The following is a 23,931-nucleotide window of genomic DNA, read 5'->3' as shown; positions in this document are numbered from 1 at the left end:
TCTGTGTTGGAAAAGTCCTTTCCATTAGAAGAAACTTACTGAAATAATGATATCCCACATACAGTTCTGAAACATCTTAAATCACTGACTTCCTTTGATTCTGCAGACAGCATTGCCTTCTAAATACGAGGGGAGCAGAGGCCTGGGCTGCAGTTATCCCAGATTTCACTCTGATTACTCATTAAACTGTATATAAGCTTTATATACATTTCTGTGTATATTTCAGTAGATGCAACATAGATGGTCTCTGTCCTTCAACCTGCTGAACATTCATTCCAACCCCCAGATATTTGAGACCCAGGAGACCTGACCCTGGCAGAGCATGATCAGTGCATCCTGAGAACATACCAGGTGCAGGGGGTGGTCATTTTCTGATTTTCTGGAGCACAGAGACCAACGTGAAAGCATGACGGTGTTCATGGAAGAGATGTGATTGAAAGAGAATCCTGGAGAAGAATTGGGCCCAGGTTTTGCAGACCCTTGAATGCCTACACCTTTGGTTCTCAAACCATGCTGAGGGGCCGTGGTTGCCACAGAAAACTCAGAGAGGCACCACAGCTTGTTTCCAGTTTTTAAGAGAGCTCCACAGGGGTCAGAACCATGTTTGAGATAGTTTCTAGTTTCAGCATTAGGTTGTGCTCATTTTGGTGAGCTTTGCAGAGCTGGATTTTTGGTGGCTGCTGTAATAAAGTTCAAATACCGCATGATAATCAAGGGTAATGAGGGTTGGCAGTGTCTAATTCGATTATAAGGTTTGGAATATGTGTGGCACCCAGCAGGTATACATCCCATTAGTAAGTAATTATGATTAAGAATGAAATAAATGGCTTTTCTTTGCATTTTCGTGTTTTCCCTTTTTTCACATGGCTTCTAAGTTGCTAGTCCTTAAATACTTAGGTTGTGTAGAACTGTTTAATAAATGGAACTGTTAGATAATTCTCTTGGCCTAGGGCCCTATGAAGAAATTACTGAGACATGAAGGCTGGTGTGAACCAGGAAAGTTTGGGATCCTTTGACTTGAGCCACAGAGATGGAAAGTATTCAGTAGGCAGAGTGGGGGAGCCATTGTAGGGTTTTACGTGGAGGAAAGACATGAACAGATTTGCCTTTGTCAGGTCCTTGCAGACAGTAGGTAGAATGCATATCTGAAAGGCAAAGATCCCAGATGAGGAGCTGGTTAGGAGACTGCTGGGTAGGCCCAGTGAAAAATGGTGGCTGTCTAAATTTGGCAGTAGTAAAGGAGGACACAGATTTTGAGAAATGTTTACTGAGTTGAATCTTACATAACTCAGTACCTAATTGAGTGGGAGTGGGTTAAAATTAAGGGGAGAGTCAAGGACAGCTCTGAGTTTCCAGAGTATATGACTAGGTGCTAGTGGGGACAGCCAATCTGGGAATGTAAAAGAAGAACCAGTTCTGGGGGGTATGACATCAGGGGTTGAGCTACCCCATAAGCAACTGGAAGTGGGACTGAGTCTTGGACTCCATGGGAGAACGTCATAAACTGCCATGTGGACACCTAATAGGAAGGATTTGCAAGTGTTTGTTAGATTTGGTCACTGGAACTTGACAGGGGAAGTTTTGGTCTTACTCTGAGGGTAGAGGCCAGAGAGCAGGCTGTTGAGAAGGGCACAGAAGGCAAGAAGGTGAAACAGGATCCAGAGCAATGGTTTCCTAGTTAAAGACACTAATTCCCCAGTCTTATCGACAGAATCTGCTTCCTGGGGAAAGGACCTGGGAACCAACATTTAAAAAAGTGTACGGACACTTACACATTACTGGCAGGAACCTGAATAGCACAACCACTTGCAAGAGCTGTTCGGTGGCTCCATGTCAAATCAGTTGTAAACAGTATGGTTCCATGTTCCAGGTATTTTCCCAACAGAAATGAAAACCTAGGATCCTACAAAAACTCAAAAATGTTCATAACTGCTTTAATCACATTTTTCTAGCCCCAAACTTGAATAACCCAGTATCCCTCAGCAGTTAAAGAAATTGTGGCATATCCATAAAGTGGAACTACTTAACCAGTGTAAAAGAACAAACTGTGATACATGCAACGATGTAGATGAGTTCCAGAAACATGAAGCAGAGAGAAGGAAGCCAGGCCCACAAGAGAACCTAATAGACAAATGTATTTGTGCAACTTTAGAACAAACACAACAAATCCATCAGTGACTCAATGGGGTGGGAGTTGGAGATATTGAATCCAAAGGTGTGTGAGAAAATGCTTTGGGGTGATGGTAACGTTCTATGGTGTGAGGGTGGTTACATGGATGTGTAGGTTTCTCAAGAGTCCTCAAATTGTACACTTAAATGCTGCATTAGGAGAGAGAGGAAAGCCTGTGCCAAAGAGTGAAGGAGAACTCAGAGGTTGGGTATGTTTGTGGGCTGAGGAGAAGGAGTGAGGCAGCCAGAGGAGGACCAGAAGATCCTTGGAGACATGGTACCACCTGGGAGCTGTGCAGTATCTATGAATACGAGGGTGAACACGTTGTCCTTTTATAGAGAATTGGGTAAACTTGAGAAGAGTAGGAAGATTGGGAGAGCTCACTCTGCCCCCTTTTACTCCATCTGTGCCCCAGAAAGCAGAATCAGGCTTGAGTCAAGGAGAGAAGGTTTGAAATAACAGCTGTGAGGGACAGGGAACAGAGGCCAACCAGGAAGCAGGTAAGTGTATCTCCTATGACACGGGGGTCCAGCCGGCCATAGATGTCGAATGGTTTCTCCAAGAGTGATTTAGTGTTTTCTTCAGCAGCGCTCAGAGCCTGGGTGGAGGAAAGGGGATTGCTAATTAGATTTTGGGTTGAGGGGTGATAGAGCATAGTTGCTGGAGTATTAAAAGTAATTAATGATGGATGCCCAGGCTGGGCAGGAATAGAAGTAGGAAGGAAACTAACATGAATCGATTGCTCCATTCAGTCAATATGTTGAACACTCCTCTGTGCCAGGCACTGTTTGAGGTGTTAGAAACATGGCAGACAACAAAAGATAAATCCCAGTCTTTACGTAATTAACAGTGGCTAGCTAGAGTCAACGTTTTTTAAAAGTAAGTAAAATATACTGTACTTTAGACATGATAAGTGTCATGGAGAAAAATCAAGTAGGGAGGAGGGGTGGCAGGGTAGGAGGTATTCATGAAAGACCTCTCTGGGATGGTGATATTTGGTCAAAGATGTAGGCAGGGGGCTAGCAAATGCAAAGGTTCTGAGGCAGGGGCACACTAGACAGTATTTGAGGACTATGAAGAGGCCAGCTTGGCTGGAATAAGCAAAGGAGGAAATGGCGGGAGAGCCTTAGAGGGTGGGATTGTGTGGGATTTGCAGGCTACATTGTGACAATCTTTACTATTGAGATAGGAACCACCAAAAGATTCTGAGCAGTAGAGAAGAATAATCTGACTTCTGTCCTTAAAAGGATCACCATTCTGTGTCAAGGCACAGACTTTTTAAGTCTTGACAAACAGTTCTTATTCAATCCACAGAGATGCCTCATGAGGTTGGTGGTGTTATTTTTTCTCTTTATTGTTGAGGAAATTTGGGCCCAGAGAGATTAGGTAATTTTGCTGAGGTCACTCAGCTGGTAGTTGGCAGTTAGGATTTAAACATAGACTCATCTGATTCCAAAGGCCATAGAAACCAGGAGAAGAGGTGCTCTAAAAAAAAAAAAAAAAAAAGGTGCTCTGATGATGGAGGGATACTGGGCATAGGAAACAAATGATTAGACTCTAGAGTTTGGCAGCTGGTGAGATGTATTGGAGAGAAACGAGTATCACCAGTGTCATTTGGAGCCTGTTTGTCCTCTAAAAGTATAGTGGTACTGTTAACAAAATAGCGTGGTCAAGAGTAGAAGTGGGTCTGAGTTAAAAGATGAAGGGCATGACTTTGGGCAGGTGGTGGCTGAGGTGCTGGTAGGAAATAGTGGAAAGGTCCAGTTGATACAGAAAGAAGAGCTCAGAAGATGATGGCGACCTGAAATCTTCCATTGTGGTTATGGTTGAAATTTCAGGGATGAGTGTGCTCTCTGAGATAACTGGAGGGAGAACCTGGAAATGCGCCTTCCTGTTGGAGTAGATAGGGGAAGAGCTAAGACAGAAGGGGGACAGAAATCACGCATGCAGGGCCACAGAGGTGAGAGACTTGGGACGAGCCACAGAACCAGAAGTGACTGTGGAGGGGCTGCCTGCTGGTGTGTGATCAGGGCAGCAGGCACATGAGATCACCCGAATGGTTGGGAACTAGCAGAAACAGTAGGGCTATTGGTGCTGCGGATGGAGCCACAGAGACCTGTAGCACAGCAAAGTTGAGAGTATGCATGTGATCCAGTACAGAGGGAGAGGGCCTGAGGTCCAGAAAGGATTGAATGGAGAATAAAGGTGAAAAAGGTATTCACGGAAAGATGAAAATTCACTTCTTTTGGAGATAAAAATGTTTATTTTCACCCTTGTGAATTTGGGCAAAGGAAGGGTATGAATATTTGTTTTGAGCCATTTCTGTCCCCAGTTAAAAAGGAGGATTCAAATAGCACAGCAGTATCAATGAGCTGTCACACAACCTCATCCAGGTCTCCGGGTTGTAAGGGTTGTGCCATTTTAAGCCCAAGCTGGACCCACTGGGGGAATCGGGTCCAGTCCGGTGGCTGTTTCCTGGGGAGCAGTGAGCAGATTTGTTTCTGCCTGTCAGTTCCTCCTGCGATAGCCTTACCTTTACCTTGATTAACACTTGTTTTCATACTTGCAAAGTAACCACCACCCTCCCCCCCCCCACACCCTTTCTCCCTTCTGAAAGTAAAACAGCTTTGTGGGATGGCTTTTGTCCTTATCAGTCTCTGTATAGATACAGTGGCTTATTTTGTAGCTGTGTTTGTTTATAGCTTTCTAGTTAGGCCAGGTTGCTTTTCACATAGCTGGATCTTTTTTTTTTTTTTTTTTTTTTGCAAGAATCTTACCTGATACCAGCTTTCATTATTAAATAAAAACAACCACTTTTTCACATTGGACTTTCATTGCACATTTTCAGATGATGGTGTTTACTTTTATTTCGCTGACTTCCCAAATATTTTTATCCTTTTATGTTATGGAAAATTTCAAGCATATGTAGAAGGAATAGCAAAATAACTCCCCAGTGTTGCCATGTTTCTCTTTACCAGTTACCAATAGGCTGGCATTTTTTATCTCCCCTTGCATATGGTTCTTTATTCTGTAGTATTTTAAAGATTTTTTTACTTATTTGAGAGTGTGTGCAAGCAAGTGGGGGGGGTGGGGCAGAGGGAGAGGGAGAAGCAGACTCCCCACTGAGCATGGGTCTCGATTTTGGACCCTGAGATCATGACCTGAGCTGAAATCAAAAGTTGGTTGCTTGGGCAGCCCTGGTGGCCTAGCGGTTTAGCGCTGCCTTCGGCCCAGGGCGTGATCTTGGAGACCTGGGATCGAGTCCCATGTCGGGCTCCCTGCATGGAGCCTGCTTCTTCCTCTGCCTGTGTCTCTGCCTCTCTCTCTCTCTTTCTCTCTGTATGTCCCATGAATAAATAAATAAAATCTTAAAAAAAAAAAAAAAAGTTGGACGCTTAACCTACTGAGCCACCCAGGCACACCTTTTTTCTGTAGTATTTTAAAGCAAATCTCAGATTCAAATGATTTTTTTTTAAAAAAAAAAAGATTTTTATTTATTCATTCATAGAGATGCAGAGAGAGAGGCAGAGACACAGGCAGAGGGAGAAGCAGGCTCCATGCAGGGAGCCTGATGTGGGACTCCATCCCGGGTCTCCAGGATCATGCCCTGGGCTGCACACGGCGCTAAACCACTGCGCCACCGCGGCTGCCCTCAAATGATTCTTTAAGAAAAAAAGAAGTATATCTACCCCATACCTAGGGTATAGTCACTGCTCCCCCTCAGCAGCCAAGAGGACTTTGCTGCCCTGCCGGAGCTGACTTGAATGGCGGTGCCATTGCATGGCTTACTCTGCGCGTGTTCCTCCCAGGACCTAATTTTCCTGAGTGGACGAGAGCACGCATAGCTGTCCCTCGGGTCCCTCCCCGGCTCCTGCCAGTGGCCTGTGTCTTCACTGGAACCCGTCAGGTGCGGGACACATCTTGGGACTTCAGGCCTCCGTGTCAGGCGACAGTGGACGAGCCCTAGAGAACCAGGGAAGTCTGCACCTGAAGACAAGCCTGTGACGGGGACTCCAGATCCTGCCAGGCCCCGCGTCTGGTTTCGGGTGACGTGCTGGAATCCGGCAGGCTCCGCTCCCGCTGTGTTTGTCTGTGATGCCGTGAAGCCCCCGAAGGGAACCAAAAACGCTGCCCTCTGGGTGCGTGTCCTCGCAGGTCGGCGTGCTCGCTCTCCCCGCCGCCGCCGGTGGGGGCTGTCATCAGGGCGTGGGAGCGGGGTCATCAGGGCGCCTCGCCCCTTTCGGAGGTGAACGCCGCTGCCCCGGTTCCCCGTCTCTTGCATCAGCCTCCTGGGAGAGTACCGGGAGGGGGTTAATGGGAACGAGAAACGCGGGCTTCCCAACTGACAGTTCCTCCTGTTTCCTAACATGTTTTTGGTTTAATGCATTGTTTGTGGGCCGCCCACAGGCCACACGTGCTGTGTGTACCCCTGTCCCCGTGAACACTGTGCATTCTTTCGGGTAGGAGCCGGGCTTGTAGAGCAAAGTCAACACATGATAAGGCCTGAAAGGGTTCTCTGCATCTGAGAATCCCAGGTGACTGGGGAGCATCTGTCACGTCGCGCACGGCCCGCGGAGCCTGCAGCTGGGCATCTGGAATCCTGGGGCGGTGTCTGCCGTCCTCACCCCCAGCTTTGAACTTGCAGGCGGTGTCGCTGTGTGGCCCGCAGGGCTTGGGTCACCGGGAATCCCTCATGACTGTGGATGTTCGCTCTGTGTCATGTCCATGTGCTCTCAGGCCACCACCACCGAGCCCAAGGAGCTAGGAGCATCCTCTTGCTTCGTGCCTGGGAGAATCTGGGGAGGGAGAAATTCTGCCATTCTTGACTACTGCAAGTATAAAAGTGACTTTGAGAAAACACTTTTTTCCCCAGTTTAAAAAGTAACTCCTGTTCTTAGATGAATTTGGGGAAATACAGATGAGGTAGAGGAGTCACATTTCCAACACAAATATCTTACAGTTGGCTTTTTTTTTTTTTCCCTTCCATCGTTTTTGTCTATGTGCATTGAAGATTTTCTCCTCAGCTGCACTAATATTCTGTATCATGTTATCTTTTCCCCTGAATATCAGAATATAAAGATTTGTACATTTTTAAATTGTGTAAGCCCTTTTAGAAGCCTTAATTTTCTGCCGAGCAAACATTCCCTAATTTAACCTTATCGTTGAGTAGGTAAGTCATTGGTAATGCTACTGTGAGTGTCTTTGAACACAAAGCATTTTCTATATTTTATATTGCTTTTTTAAAAAATTTTATTTATTCATGAGAGACACAGAGACAGACAGACACACACAAAGGGAGAAGCAGGCTCCATGCAGGGAGCCCGACGTGGGACTCAGTCCCAGGACTCCAGGATCACACCCTGGGCTGAAGGCGGCGCTAAACCACTGAGCCACCCGAGCTGCCCCTATATTGCTTTTAAACTAGATTTTATAGAAATGGAATTGATGGATCAAAGGAAATCGAGGGGGAATGAGCACTTGGGGGCTCCAAGTTTGCCATCTTGCTGCCCCGGTGGGATGTATCCATTTACCACCAACCAAATTCTCATCAACCGGAAGATTTGTTCTTAAGCCACAGTTTTGTTTTTCCTAATGGGAGTTTCTAATGCCACTCCAGGTATCTGTGACAAGGTGGCGGTTTAGGTTGTAAAAGCCATTGATGTGTCAGATAGTGACACTGTGACTCATTGTCCACTATGCTTTGAGACTCATTCTTCCTTCATGTCCATCCCCCAAGTTATGTGTGCTTTCTTTCTTTTTTTTTTTTTAAACTATTTGTCTATTTATTTATTTGAGAGGCAGGGGGGAGGGGCAGAGGGAGAGAAAGAATACTCAAGCAGACTCCCTGCTGAGCACGGAGCCTGACTCAGGGCTTGATCTCATGACCCTCTGATCATGACGTGAGCAGAAATCAAGAGTCAGATGCTCAACCGATTGAGCCACCAGGTGCCCCTATGTGCACATTTCTTGACATCAGTTCCTTTGTGCTATATTCTCTATCCCATCTTAGTGACAATCTGTGTCTTTGGGTATGTGTTTTCTAAAGTCCCTTCACATACTTTATCTGGTAAGTTTAAGGGAAATTTAAGTTATTGGTACCACTTGTGAATCTGTCTTGGGGGCCTTCTTGGAATCCTGGTATTTTAGAGTCTGTCTGATGTTGCATTTGTTCTTTTGCACAGATCCTGTTCTGCAGGTTCCAACACATGTGGAAGAGTAAGTCTGATTTGCTTCGATACCTTCCTTTAATTCATTTTCTTAATGGTATTTAAGAAGCTAGCTGCTGGGAGCACATATATACGTACACCTAAGGTATAATGAGAATGACGGAGATGTGAAGCCTTACAGGTGCTATGACCTGTGTCGGGCAGTCAGTTCCCCAGGGAAGGGAGGCAGTGATATTAAAAGGCCTACTTGAGATGAAACTCCAGTTGAGTTTAAGTCCTACCAAACTGCCAAAGTCTTACCAAGGGTTTAAATCTCTCCCTTTTCATTGTGTCATACCATGAAGAGGAAACATGAGCGTAACCTGCTACTAGAGTGTATGTGTTATAGCCCCTATAAGAGCTCAAATGATGGGACATCCTAAGTACAGAAAAGATTGAACAAAGGGTTTTTGAGTGCCTAGTCCTAATTCAGACTCCACCACATTAACCTTATCAAAGATCACCTCGTATCTGCTTTATGGGAAGCCACGTGTTAAAGACCACCATATCTCCTTGGCAAGTTCTGAGGTCAAACTTTCAGTCTGCTTTTATTGCCTCCAGTTTAAAAATACATGTTTGTTGAAGACTGAAGGTAGATTTGTCCTACCATTTATGTACTGTTCCATGCTATTAAATATTAATTGTTGAAGTTCTATACACAATTGACTTAGAAACTGAAAAGCAGACTTACCTGGGTCCTTTTCACTTATTTATTATCATCCAGAGTACTTGACCAAATGATGACTTACTCTTCTATGGTTTTTTACTTTTTTTCTTACAGGTTGTTTTTTTCTGCTCAAATATAGCCTATCACCATAGGGATATTTTATTTGTAGCTAAAAGTGAAAGAGCAGTGGGTGGAATTGTCTTATACACATGCATGCCTCCCTCACCCCAATCATAACTTTGCATGGCTTTGATATTTTGTTCTGTGCCCTGGGCTATAACTTATCACTGATACTTACTGCTCAATCTCTAGGCCTGCTTTCCTCCCGGATCCCAACGATGGCAGTCTCTATACACTTGGGGGCAAGAATAACGAAGGCCTGACAGTGAGTATATTTTGATTCTTTGTGTACTTCAGAGGTTCCAGACCAGTGGTCCTCAACTGTTGCACATTGAGATCACCTGAGAGTTTAAAAAAAATTACTATACACTAGAGAGGTATAATACTCCCTTTAGCAGCAGGACTTGATCTAACTAGTGATTCTTAAATTGGGGGTAGTTTGAAGCATTCCCCACCCCCATTCACCCCAGCAAATTCCCCAGTGGTTCTCAGCCTTAGCTATACATTGTAATAACCTGGAGAATCCTTAAAACAACAATAACAACAACAAACTACTGAGTCTGGATCCCAATCCTAGAAGTTTCCATTTAATTGATCAAGGTCATCAGCAATTTTTAAAAGCTCCCTGGACAAGAGAATTTAGAAACACACCCACTTGGATGATCACCTGATTTATGACAAAGGCGATGCTGCAGTGTGCAGTGGGGAAGGGTGGTCTTTCAATATATGGCATGAGTCAACTGGGATGTCCATAAAAAAGTATCTTAACTCTTACCCTCACCAGACACACACACCTCAGTTTCAGAGAGATTACATATCTAAGTACGAAATATGAAACCAAACTTTAAGGAAAAAAAGTAGCAGAATATCTTCACAACCTTAGAGTAAGAAAAGATTCTTTTCCTTCCTTCCTTCTTCCTTTCTTTCTTCCTTCCCTCCCTCCTTCCCCCCTTCCTTCCTCTCTCCCTTCCCCTCTCCCTTCCTTCCTCCCTTCCTTCCTTCCTTCTCCACACTCAACATGGAGCCCAGTGCAGGGTTTAAACTCACAACTATGAGATCAAGACCTGAGCCAAGATCAAGAGTTCAGCACTTAACCAACTGAGCCACCGAAGTGCCCCAGAAAAGGTTTCTTAAATAGGATAAGATAAACAAAACAGAAATACCCCACACTAACTATAAAGGAAAAAATTGATATATTGGATTATATTAAAATTAAGAGTTTTTCTTCATTAAGAGACATCATTAAGAAAGGCAGGATGTATTTGGAATACACTGAACTGGCAATACATATATGACTCCAACAAAGGATTCATATTCAGAATATGTAAAGAACTCCTATGGATTATTATTATTTTTTAAAGATTATATTTGAGAGAGAAAGTGAGAGAACACAAGCAGAGGGGAGGGACAGAAGGAGAGGAACAAGCAGACTCCTTGCTGAGCAGCGAACCCATGCAGGGCTCCATCCCAGGATCGTGGGATCATAACCTGAGCCAAAGGCAGATGCTTAACTGACTGAGTCACCTAGGCACCCCAAACTCCTATGGATTACTTTTAAAAAAGGAGAACCCAGTAGAGAAATAGAAGAGGATATCCAAATGGTCAATAAACATATGAAAAGAATACTCAGCTTCATTAGTCATTAGGGAAATGCAAGTTAAAATCACAATGTCGGGATCCCTGGGTGGCGCAGCGGTTTGGCGCCTGCCTTTGGCCCAGGGCGGGATCCTGGAGACCCGGGATCGAATCCCACATCGGGCTCCCGGTGCATGGAGCCTGCTTCTCCCTCTGCCTGTGTCTCTGCCTCTCTCTCTCTCTCTGTGACTATCATAAATAAATAAAGATTAAAAAAAAATGTTTAAAAAAATAAAAAATAAAAAAAATAAAATAAAATCACAATGTCTTGGGACACCTGGGTGGCTCAGTGGTTTAGTGCCGCCTTCGGCCCAGGGCGTGATCCTGGAGACCCAAGGTCGAGTCCCACGTGGGGCTCCCTGCATGGAGCCTGCTTCTCCCTCTGCCTGTGTCTCTGCCTTTCTCTCTGTGTTTCTCATGAATAAATAAATAAAATCATAAATTTAAAAATAAATAAATAAAATCACAATGCCCTACTAATACTAGAGTGGCTAGAACGAGGAAAGTAGACAAACAGATGTTGGGGGGGAGCGGAGCCATCAGAGCTCCTGGACACTGCTGGTGGAAGTGCTACTTGGTATATCCAGTTTGGAAACTGGTTGGCAGAATCTGTAAAGCCCTAGGACCCAGTAATCCTTCCCAGCTTATTATGTACCCAGCAGAAATGCCCATGTGTGTTCACTAAAGACAGCTACCCAAACGTACTGCAACATTACTGAAAATAATCAAGAAGTGGAAACAACCCAGACAGCATCAGTAGTAAACAGGATAAGGAAAGCATCAATAGTGGACAGGATAGAGAAACTATGGAATAGCGATATAATTTAATAGTCTACACCAGTGAGAGCCTACAGTCTGCAACTCTGCACAGCAGCATGGATGAATCTTACTAAACTAAGGTTGGACCGAAGATGACAAACAAGAAAGGCTGCACACTGAATGATTCATTTATATAAAGTTCAAAGACAGGAAAAACAAGTCTATGCTGTCTTGAAGTTAGGATAATGATTACCCTGGAAAGTTATGATTGGAAGAGAAGGCAAGAAGAGGGTTTTCGAAGTGCTGGAAAAATCCTGCTGCTTCATGTGGATGCTTTGTACAGTTCAAGTAAGCTGAGCTGTATACTCACGTGTGCTGTTTGTATGTTCTGCTTCAATAGAGAGTTTAAAAAAAAAAGCTTCCAAGTGATTGTAATGTGCAGCCTCCATTGAGAACCAGTGGTCTAGACTGTAAGTGGCAGTGAGCTCTAATTGGGATATTTTAACATAATCTTCTGAATGCCCATGACCAGAACAGATGGGAGGAAAGCAAGCCTTGTGTAGAGGTGTGTGTGTGTTTCATCATCAGCATTTCCCTTCACATTCCCAGAACCTATTTCTGAAACACTCTGTTTGCTGAACACCATGTGGAGCGATTTGTGGAAGTTGTCTCATGTTTCAGGAGCCTTCTGGAATAGAGATGGTAACCCATGTAGGAGGCGTGGAAACAGTGCCCGTAGAGGTGAAGGAATGTTCCCAAGGCCAAAGCGTCAATTGTTGGAACTTGAGACTTGAGCTTGAACTTCCAAAATGCTCTGACCGCTCCACTTCGCCTCACATTTTCCTGCTGTAGGTTAACAGTTCCAGGAACCAGGTGTCTCCCAGGTTGGGCCTTGAACAGGTAGACCTGTAGAGATGCTCAGCAAACACTGTAGGACTCCAGACTAGAAGCCTGGTAACTACTTTCTGATTCTCCAGAACATCTGGCACAAACCCAGTCAGTCATGACAGCCTCTCTGTGGCATTTTTCCTTTTTTGAAGGCCTAGTTTAAATGTTGGGATAATCGGAAAATCCAAATGATTGATTATGTAAAGTTCTGTTTATTAAAGCTAGAGAGAACTCTTTTTTTGGAGAAAAAGATGACCGTATAGCAGAAGCAGGTATCTACAGAATAGTTTCAAGAACACAGAATGTTCCAAAAATAAAGTATACCGAAACGAACATTAACCAAAGGAACTTATCAGATGTCAGCTGTAGACTCAGAAGAATCAGTTTTATGATGAAATGCAGTTGAAACATGTGGTTGAGTTTGAGTTTCTTTTTCCTGGCATCTACCATAATTTCTTTTTAATACCAAAAGGCTTAATTTCCTTGTTTTTCCAGTGGAGCATTGTTTAATTAAGGAGACATTAAAACGACTTGCTCCACCTTGAACTCCTAGGTCACCTGCATAATGCTGACTTCTTTCCCTTAAAGCTTCAGCTGGGTACTGAGGTTGTTTCTCTTCATAATTAATCTTACGGCTCACCTACACTCTGAAAAGTACGTCATTCCACTCAGCCTAGCTGGCTCTGGTTCAGTTTTCCAAGACAGAATTCTTTCTGCCCCATCCCCCTCCCAATTTCAAAGATTGTGTAACTTCTCCATATTTGTATAAGTCTTTTCAGAAAAGGTTTGTGTCTTCCCCAGAAGTGCTCTGGACAAGATACTTTAAGGAGCTCCTGACAGGGAGCTGAGAGCTGGAGGCTTGATCAAAGTGGATATGGAAGCCTGGGGCATCCCTTCTCCTCTGTTTCCAGTTGGGAAAGCTCCCATCAGCCATCAACACTGCTTCTCTCTTTTTAGCAGAATTGGGTAACAGAAACAGATTGTGCAGTAAAATTATAATAATTGCACAAGACTTGGTTAACTTATTTTTTCCTTTGCCTCTTTTTTTTTTTTTTTTTCTTTTTTGTAAAGAAACTTCCTTTTACCATCCCAGAATTGGTACAGGCATCCCCATGCCGAAGTTCAGATGGAATTCTCTACATGGGTAAGAGTTCCTGTTTTCAACACTGAAACTTTGATCTGTTTGGAAAGGAGTCCCAGAATCTGGGAAAGTGGCACGTCGGAGAGAGAGGTGTGCAGTGACTCCCCATCAACCCTTCTGAGAAAGGTCTTTCTTGCCTTGATTATGCTTCTTCACGCCAGGATCAGCTGACCAATTAAGAAAGCCCCCCGCCCCCCTTGGGAGCAGACCTGACACCATTAATATGGTTACTCATTTAACAAGCTTTTAGTTGCTGTGTTGACTTACCCCTGTGATTTAAAGATTGCAACATACCCAGAAGCAGTTGGATGAAATTTAAAGTGAACACAATAGTCTGAGCCAAGAAAGGGAAGCCAGGTTCTGCCTATTAATTATAGGACTTTCATAGTATTTCCTGCTATCAGAATATTGGATAAAACAGCACTTAACAGCTTGGCTAGATAAGCCGCCTTCATACCTATGGGGTCACCTCTTTGAAAGCATCAGATCACCTGCTTTTCTTTTGCTGTGTTTGCTGCCAAAATGTCAATAAAAATGCATTTGTAATACAAAGGAGAGCTGTGTTTATCTTGAAATCATAGTAGTAATAATATCCTGTATTTACATAGCAGCTTTCCTTCTGAGGAACTGAAAGTGGTTATTGCCTATTCATGCCTCGGGAGCTTTATATGTATTTTTGGGCCTCAAGTGCAGGCTGGATTTTAAGTTTTTGCCTGGGACACAGAGGCTATTGCTTTCTTCCACACCTTCCGGATGAGGAAGCCTCGGGATTCAAAGGAAGTGATCAATACAGGCTTTTTCTCTCTCTCCCTTGGGCCATGCTCCAGGCCTACCTGACTTTTTTTTTTTTTTTTAAGATTTTATTTATTTATTTGAGAGAGGGAGAGCACAAGTGCAGAGTGGGGCAGAGGGAGAAGCAGATTCTCCACTAAGCAGGGAGCCCAATGTAGGCTCAACTCCAGGACCCTGGGATCATGACCTGACCTGAAGGCAGATACTTAACCAGCTGAGCTGCCCAGGCTCCCCACTCCTGGCCATCTTCTGACTGTCTGTGTCACTGTTGTCTGTCTGGGCTTTTAGCTTTTGCCAGAGGTTCATCACTTACGATGCATTTAGGATAGTGTGTTTTTTATCATCTTTGTGTGGTGACCTCTTAAGTGAGTTCATTAAACATATTTAAAACTGGCAATTGCCCAGTCCATCCTTTAAGAGGTAGCCGAGTTATTCAGACTATAGTAGCCCTCGAAGTAACCAGAAGGGTGTCATATCAGATGGAAAGGGATCATGGACAGAGCTATTTGGTGATATTTTCACTCTTTCTGCAGATCTTTTTCATATTAAGATTTTGTCATTGAGAACAGAAAGTTGTCATCCACGGACAAGTTTCACATATATAGACTAGGCATATATGTTATATCTGTTAGAACTAAGTGTAGCTCTGGAAAATTCTGATGCGCTGTGATCTTCCCAACATCTCTGTACTCTGCTTCCAAGAGTCCCTTGACATAGGGACTCTTGGCCAATAAGTTAGGAAGATACAAGTGACCAGACGTGTTGCCTTACAAAACAGACATACATACCTTATGGTAAATGTGTTGACTTTCAGGTGGGAGGCCCATGCTGCTGACCCATCATTAGCCAGTTGCTCTGGTGTATGTACTGTAGATGCACATGCTTTAAGTTTTCCCAGTAATGTTGTTTGACTATGCTGTCCACCTGTTCATACCTTTTAATCTAGCTGACTGAGATAAAGGGGTGTAGTGTGTGGCCAGGGAATAACTTACTGACTGGGGTCAGGGACTGAGATAAGTTTGGCCTCATTAGCACCAGATTGCAACCAACTTTGCTACTCAGTCCCAGATACCAACCAGTCAGAGTTACAAACAGTAACTATAGATCCTCTTTACATGTGGGCTCATTAGTAGGGGTGTGGAGATCTATGAATGATGGTTACCAGAGAGATGAACCCCTGGGTGCATTTCCATATTTATATAGATCCTGGTCTGTGGGAAAAGGATTACCCTTCAGAGGCCAGGTCTTCATATTTAAGGTCATTAATCAAAGCAGTGAAATCTGAGTTTTATTAGGTTATTATGCTTGAAGACATTTTTAAACCATCATTAGGTTATTAAGTTATTATAAGACCCAGCAGCCCAAGAAGTTTTATTATCTCCACAGTAGCATTCACCTTGTCACCCTCAGAGCATCATAGAAATGTCTTCAACATCAGGAGGACTCCAGGCCTCCCAGCACAGAAAATATCTTGGCCTGCTAGTTTGGTAGAGATACTTTTTTCCCCCCCATATGGGGTGAGTGTAAACCAGTGTGTCCTTGTGACCTTTCAGGTAAAAAGCAGGACATTTGGTATGTTATTGACCTTCTGACCGGGGAGAAGCAGCAGACTTTGTCATCGGCCTTTGCAGACAGTCTCTGCCCATCTACCTCTCTGCTGTATCTTGGGCGAACAGGTAAGAAGGAAGCTTCTGTTGTGTTCAACCTGCCTATTTCCCAAAAAAGACCTGAAGTAGCATCTTCTGGATCTCTTCCTCCGGGCTTCATTCTCTAGAAAATGGCCAGAGCTGTCTCCTTCAAACACAGATTTTTACCATGTCATTCCCCTTTAGAAGACCCCACAGTGGCTCCCCATTGCCTAAGGGATTAGCCCAAAACACCACAGCCTGCAAAGCCTTCATGATGCAGCCACTGCCTCTTCTGCCTCTTTGGCTCTATTTCCCAGACTTAAACCTTTTCCAGTTCCCAGAATAAGCAGTGCCATTTTTAAAGACGTTAGGTAGTGGGTCTCTCTCCACCAGGTATGCACCTTGTTGCCTTGATTTAATCTTGATCCCGAGGCCATTTTTTTTTATAGTGAGACTCTTTCCCAGCTGGAATGCTGGTCCTGGTGCCTCCATATTTTTCTCTGTATTCAGCTTGGAAACTGAACAGTGTCTTCTTCAGCGTATCTGTCTTGCATTATATCATATGCACTTAAGAGAGACTCCTTGGTGCTTTCTGCATTCTGCCTGGAGATCTCAGCCAGATCTGCAAGTCCCTTAGGTGCTTTCTTGTGCTTTTCCAAGTTACTGCAAACAGTAGTCTTACTAATGGTGTCACCACTGTATAAACCTGGGCCACCCCATCTTCAACTTCCAGGAGCAGTTTCCTTACTGCTCCTTTGGTCTCCACACCAACCTGCCAGCCCCTCCCCCGCCACCTTGTCCCAGCCAGTGCCACATGTTTCAGTTTTTTGTCGTGTCCTTATCCCATTTCTAGGTACTGATTTCTAATATCAGCTATTTATGGCTACACAGAAGACCACCCCATAACATAGGTGGTTGTAAGAAACTGTGACCAAAAAAATAAAATAGTGATGTGCAATAAAATAAATAAATAAACACCGTGATATTGATTCTGTGAGTCATGAGTTCAAGGGCACAGTGTGAGTGGCTGGGCCTTGCTCCACATGCTGTCGGCCAGCTTCACTCCTGTGTCTGGGACTTTAGTTCTGGTCCACGTGGCCTTTCTCTTTCCACATGGATGGCCTAGAGATTTACACACAATGTAGAAGGGATTTGTTGCAATGTAGTTAAGGTCAGCACCTCAGCAGGTGCTGTGGCCCCTCCAGGTAACAGGCTGGTATGTGTTCTCCAGAGTACACCATCACCATGTACGACACCAAAACCCGGGAGCTCCGGTGGAATGCCACCTACTTCGACTATGCAGCCTCGCTGCCTGAGGACGACGGGGACTACAGTAAGTGCTCCTGGGCAGCTCCACCAGGGTGGCTAGGTATTTGTGACCTGTGAGGAAGTGATCACTCCAAAATGCTGGATTTTCTTTTAAGACCCTTCTGGCCACCAGCTTCTGGGCTTTCTAAGGATTTGTAGTACATACTTGGACAGTCAGCATTGAAGGCAGCGACCTGGGTGGGAAGGGTGGAGGGGAACTTTAGTAAAGTGGGGTGGGGAGTTTAGCCTGGGAGGAGGACAGAAGTGTCTTATTGAGTCCCTTTGTGTCACAGGGGGATGTACCAAAAGCCCATGGGAGGCAGAATTAAGTATCATCTGTGACATGAACAACCCCCCCTTAAATGTGACTCATCCCCTAGTTCACGTATCTCATAAACATTCCCCCAAGTCAAATGAAAACTGAAAGCCAGTTTTGCTGTCTGAACAATGACACCTGAAAGTTGGACAGAAGTCTCTTCGGTGGGCAGACGTGGGCAGTGTCAGTGGTCAACTTTGACTTTCAATTGGTTGAAAGTCCAATTGGATCAATTGGTTTGAAATGATAGCTATGAAATATCAGAATCCTAGTCCTCTCCACTGGCACTTTCCTCCTTCTTACTATTGACTCTTACTAATCACATAGAGTGCTGAAGAATCTCACCAAGTAGATTGCCTTCCACAGAGCAACCCTATCTTGTGTTTATAAAGCAGGCAGCTCTCACTGCCTTGATGTTGTAGAGCACACACAGGTTCTTTGGAAACAAGTGAAATTGTCAGGAGTATCTGAGAATACTCCAGAAGCCTTGTTACTTCTAGCTGAGTGATTGCAACCTGCTAGGAAAGAGAGGATGTGGTCACAAGACGGGGTGAGACCGCATGCTTTGTTTATTTGATCTGTACAGAGATGTCCCACTTTGTGTCCAACGGTGATGGGCTGGTGGTGACGGTGGACAGTGAATCTGGTGATGTCTTGTGGATCCAAAACTATGCTTCCCCTGTGGTGGCCTTCTATGTCTGGCAGCGGGAGGGTCTGAAGAAGGTGATGCACATCAACGTCGCCGTGGAGACCCTGCGCTATCTGACCTTCATGTCTGGGGAGGTGGGCCGCATCACCAAATGGAAGTACCCATTCCCCAAGGAGACGGAGGCCAAGAGCAAGCTGACGTGAGTCAAGGAACCCAGGGCAGAAGAGGGCAGCTGTGACCCAAATACCCTGGTCCTGCTGCAGCGTGGCATACCGTACACAGGACTCTAGGGCTCAGGGCACACATCTTTGAAGCCATGAGGTATAGGAAGGGCCAGGACTGGCTCAGTCAGAAAGCTCTCAATACGTATAAGAACTGGGACATCCCCTGACTTCAGAATTCTTGAATATTAAGTAAAATTATGGACAGGGGTAAGAAAGAGACTGCCGATACATAACCACAGTACAATTTGGATAGATCTGGCGGGAGTATAGCGATAGATTTACTTTTTAACTTTCTGTATTTCCCAAATTTTTATTATAAGTTATATTCATTTCCAAAATCAGGGAAAGAAGGTTACCGCATGTATTGTCTGAGACTCAGCAGGCTTGTATTCGCCATCCCCACCTGTTCCCAAACTATAACTTGGTCCCTTGGCCTTGCTGAATCCCTGTTTCCCACTTCTTACTATTGGTGTACAACACCTTTCATACATGAGGTATCTGTTGAGAGAGGTTTCAAGAACTTAGTGGATGACCAATCCCAAACCCGCTCTTGACGGTAATCACAAGGGTCTGGAGGTGCAGCCCCCACATTTTCACACTGACCCCACAGACAAACCCAAACCCTCCCATTCCCCCACCCACCCACCTTGATGCCCCTGGCAGGGACAGACCACCAGCTGAGGAAACAGAAGTCTCACCCAGTTTGGAACTTTTTGTGTATCCTTTTGTTGTGGTCCTCCACATGAGAGCAGTTGACTATTTCTTAGGGCTTCTGTAGAGCCTCTAGACTCCCTAAGAATCATGAGACAGAATGGCAGCTCAGTTGTCAGAGCATGTTGTGGCCAGGGCCATCTTAGCAGCTTTGCAGGGGTTGCAAGCATTCAGTCCTTCCCAGATTATCACGGCACATAGTTCTTTCTGCAGGCCGTCATGGGGATGCTCTAGTGTAGCCCTGCCCTTTGCAGATGAGGAAACCAAGGCTTGCAGTTAGTTGACTTGTGCACACCTCTGTAGGCAGTGAGTGACATATGGGGCCTGTAGCCCAGCTTCCCAGGATGGTAGCCCTGCCTTCACATCCCACTGCTCGGGGTGCTAGGGGTTAATCTGGTTATTCTTAGCATGGCATTTGGGGCTGGGATACTTCTCTTCAGAAATATGCCTTTTGTGGAATGTAGAAATTAAACGGAATGCGTGTTTCTGCTTGTCTCCTAGGCCTACCCTGTATGTTGGGAAATACTCTACTAGCCTGTATGCCTCCCCCTCCATGGTTCACGAGGGGGTCGCCGTGGTGGTAAGTCTTCTATGGGGGGCTCACAGGTGCAGCCTCCTCCCCAAGCACTCCTGTTCCATTCACAGGTCTTAGAGCCTCAGAAACAGTTTCTGCCCATACCACATTCTACTTCTTGAGGAAAGTTGCATGACAAGAGCAGCTTCCTAAGCCTAGGGTCATTCCACTTTGCTTTCATAGTGAAGTCTAAACTGCCTAAGCTGGTGTTCATGCCCTCTTCAGTCCAGACCCTCTACCACACTACTCGGATCTCTATGGGAGTTGTACAGTCCATCTTCTCCCTGATTCCGGAAGATTCCTGTTTGCCTTTCTTCACCGTTGTTCAGGCTACGCCTCATGCTTCAAATGTTCTCCCTTCTTTCCTTTTCTCTGTTCAAATCCATCCTTTTGTAACCTCCCAAGGCCACCTCAGACCTCACTAGCCTCTTTAAAGTGCTGAGTCAGCACCAGGCTCCTGGCTGGAGATTGTTCCACCTGGGTCAGCGTATAGACTGGGCTCCTTCACTTACCTCTACTTCTCACAGTGGCCTCTGAGATTTCCACACACGTTCTTCCCAATTCCCAGATACAAGAATTTAAGAAGCTGTCCACGATAAAGATGTCAGCACAACATTGTCACGTGTTCAGGGAGGAGCTTCTGCCTTCTGAGGGCCTTTGTGTCTTGCCCTGGACCAGCCCCGCACCAGAAATCACTTCCCTTGCGTGCTTGTTTCTGAGGGCTGCCCCAGACCTCACACCAGTTCTTTATTCATAGCCCCGAGGCAGCACTCTGCCTTTGCTGGAAGGCCCCCAGACCGATGGGGTCACCATTGGAGATAAAGGAGAATGTGTGATCACGCCCAGCACCGACCTAAAGTTTGACCCTGGGCTCAAAGGGAAGAACAAGCTCAACTACTTGAGGAACTACTGGCTTCTCATAGGTAAGAGTGCATTTCTCCTGGGTTCAGGCTGCAGCGTGCTGCCCCCTGGTGGGCAAAGGCCAGGGCTTATTAGTTACCGTGGTCAACTCGGCCTTGTGCTCCCACAGGTCCAAGATAGTCTTTCTGACCTGGGAACGTTTTTTACTCCCAAGGAAGATAAACAGGGTAGCTGTGTTACCAAGTCAGCTCTCAAAAATCATTTAATGTTCCAAAACCCAGTTACTGACTGACATAACCTTTGTGCAGTTATCTGGCCCACTGACCGGCTGCTATGTGCCAGGCCTGAGTAGAACCCATTGCCTCATTTCTGTCAGTGGCCCCTTGTGAGGTAGACACCCATGTTATTCCACTTACAGGAAACTGGAGTAATTCCTACAGAAGAATTCCCTGGGAGTTGGCCTGGGGGAGAGGAGAGGGTTGGAGACCCAGGAGGGATAAAGGGCTGTGAAGAGGTGAAGACTGGTCTTGGGTCAGGGAGCCATGGCACAGGTCCCCGGTGTGTGTATGGGAGGGGGGATCCCCTCTTCCTTTCTCTTCTGTTTTTGCTGCCCTTGCCAGTGGCCCTCGGAATGGATTGGGGGTCCTGTCAGCTACAGAGATAAGTTGAGATGACACTCAAAGACAGTGAGTGTGACCAATGAAGGCAGAGTCACAGGAGAGGAGCTGTGTCTCTGGCAAGTGTCCCAAGGAATTAGAGCAGGGCAGTTTTCTCGAATTTGATTTGCCTTCCTTTTGCTCCATATCCCCCCTGTTCTGCTGCCCCCAACCCAGCCTCAGAGGTGGTGAGATGTGGGGTTGCAGCCTTGTGAGGGGGACAGGAGGCGAGTGGGTGCTAGCTGCTGAGGGGGACAGGGCAGAGAGGGCAGTACTGGAGGCATGGGGAGGGGAGAGAATGTGGAACAACTGGGAAGAAGAATGTGGGCCCAGGAGGCCCTCAGCATCAGCCCCATAGGGGGTATTGGGGTATTGCAGACAAGAACCTGAGTGTACTGGAGTCCTGATCAGTCCCTTTATGGTTGTCCAGGTATTGTTCTTTGTTCTTCGTGACTCCTTGTAGCCATTTTTCTTCTGGTTATTATTTCTACCAAATAATGGACAAAGGAGATAACAAAATGAATTCTAACCCTCCCCCCTTTTTTGTGGCCAGAACTAGTTTCAAGAGCATGTAGGAGTGGACCAGTGTGAGGAGGAAAGTAGCAGATGAATGGAGGCTGTTAAAAGCACAAGGTCACATGGTTTTATGCACCAACGAAGGTGGCTAGGAAGTGAAAAAATTATTGGGAACTAAGGAAGTATGTACATAAGACTATAAAAAATATGGAAAAAAGGTCTTCATGGCTAGGTCGCAAAATGGTATCCTTTTAAAATGGAAAGGTTGTCCAAGTAAGAAAACTGAGAAGCTCAACAAAGTATGAAGAAGTCATTAGGGAACCATCCACCTTCTGAAGCCTTTTGGAGGAACTCCAAAGCTAGTCATCTTTAAATAAGGCCGGGGAACTACTTGACAATCTTTGCATAGACTTGGGGCCACAGGTAAAATGAGCTGCTCTTTTATTTCCAACCGTGTTCTTTGATTTGGTATTTGTGGAAGACATGAAGGATATCTCCACTTCCACACTGGTCTTGAAAATAAAATGAGTCCATTTAGCTTGAGTGGTGTGGTCTCTGGGTTTCCCCAGAGCAGTGGCCCTAACCTGGGGTAACTTTGGCTTCCCCTGGGAGCTTCCTCAAACATACATGTGTGACCCCCAGAGATCCTGATTCAGGAGCCTGGATACAATGATGATAGAATAGATAAATCATTAAGACTGGCCACTGTTTGTACAAAAATGTGTTGGGATCTTATAATTATGCTTATAGAACAGTTGGTTTAGTGTGCAGCATGATAGTACCAGAGGCCCAGCTATGGGAGACCCCTGTCTATGAGAAGAGGTACAGGAAGAAAGAAGGATCCAGGCTAATCATGTCCATTGTGGTCTGTTACTAGGTCCCTGCGGAGGAGGCAGGACTCAAAACCCTGAGAACAGGTCTTGGGGCAGGGACAGGGAGGGCACTACAGTGCAAAGTAGCATGTGGAAAGATAACCTATTTTCTTCTAGAGCGAACGTTTCCTGTTAGTCTCAGAGGTAGCCAGAGAAACTCCCATTCAGATCCCTGGGCCCCATCTGCAAGTCTGATAGCAGGGTCTGAAGCAGGTAGATCCCACATGAAGACATCCTGCTTCCCAGCAAAGAATGTCTTACAGTTCTCATAAGGGGAAACTGGCAATGGTTCAGAACAGAATGAGGTTTCCCTGAAAGAACAATCTTGTAGATAGAAAACTGACTGAAAGAAAAAGAGTTTTCCAAATCAAGAAATGTTCATAGCGCGGACGAGTTCTTGCTTATTTTTGTCTAGGAAATATAGACCGTAAAATCTCTGATAGATTTGCAACAACAGTGGAAAGATCATAGGATGTGACCCGAATCACACTGAGAGTTTCAAAAGGAAAGTGTGTTGTGGGGGCCAACAGCACAGCGTGAGAGTTAACTGGCTCTTCTGAGTAATATGGGATTCACTTAACATTAGAGCTAAACAGAGCTGTTCTCATGGAAGTTTGTTTCTTCCACAGGACACCATGAAACCCCCCTGTCTGCATCTACCAAGATGCTGGAGAGATTCCCCAACAACCTGCCCAAACATCGGGAAAATGTGATTCCTGCTGATTCAGAGAAGAAGAGCTTTGAGGAGGTGAGTGGGAACATGAACAGTTCTTGGCTCCTCCTGTCAGGTGTTGGGGGGATGGGATTTGCCCTTCCTTAAGAGTTTTCAGTAGACTCAGAAGGGTGAGGAATGCTCAGGAATCCATAGCAAACATCACCCAGTGAAGGCTTGGTGGGGAGGAAGACAAATCGCTAGTGAAGTGAAGGCTGAGGGATGGAAGGGGAGGGCGCTGGCCCAATGGGAGAGAGGTAGAGGGCACCAGGGGGTCGGGGATGGAGAGAGCAGCAGAGATGAAGGCCTGGAGGAAGGACTAATCCTGCATGTGCAGCTCTGGGGGCCAAGGCCGCCAGGTGGGGAGCAGTGGGAACTGGGACGACGTGCTACAGGAGAACCATGTTAGTGAGGTTTGCATGCACCTGGAAGTGGAACAAATGGTTGATGGAATGAGGAAGTGGGAGACCTGGAGCTTCAGGAAGCCAAGAGCGGCCCTTCAGAAGCAGTTGGCTTGGCGACTTGG

General features: G+C 45.5%; 1 protein-coding gene across 3 annotated transcripts in view; it reads left to right on the top strand.

The window, feature by feature from the left end:
• ERN1 (endoplasmic reticulum to nucleus signaling 1) overlaps positions 1-23,931 on the top strand; it is a 78,050-nt gene that overhangs the window by 37,513 nt on the left and 16,606 nt on the right. For 2 of the 3 annotated variants that reach the window (XM_041724945.1, XM_041724946.1), the window contains exons 3-11: positions 8,353-8,386; positions 9,356-9,428; positions 13,517-13,589; positions 15,932-16,054; positions 17,238-17,339; positions 18,217-18,478; positions 19,716-19,794; positions 20,546-20,711; positions 23,323-23,441. In XM_041724945.1, the coding sequence (XP_041580879.1) occupies positions 8,353-8,386; positions 9,356-9,428; positions 13,517-13,589; positions 15,932-16,054; positions 17,238-17,339; positions 18,217-18,478; positions 19,716-19,794; positions 20,546-20,711; positions 23,323-23,441 (1,031 nt within the window). Of the gene's footprint in view, positions 1-5,979; positions 6,310-8,352; positions 8,387-9,355; positions 9,429-13,516; positions 13,590-15,931; positions 16,055-17,237; positions 17,340-18,216; positions 18,479-19,715; positions 19,795-20,545; positions 20,712-23,322; positions 23,442-23,931 lie in introns of all 3 variants that reach the window. The other variant, XM_041724947.1, reaches the window with a different exon arrangement.

This window comes from Vulpes lagopus, chromosome 12, assembly GCF_018345385.1.
Source record: "Vulpes lagopus strain Blue_001 chromosome 12, ASM1834538v1, whole genome shotgun sequence".
In the NCBI taxonomy this organism is placed as follows: Eukaryota; Metazoa; Chordata; class Mammalia; order Carnivora; family Canidae; genus Vulpes; species Vulpes lagopus.
Note: the sequence above shows the minus strand (reverse complement) of the source record. Positions and strands in the feature narration are given on the sequence as shown.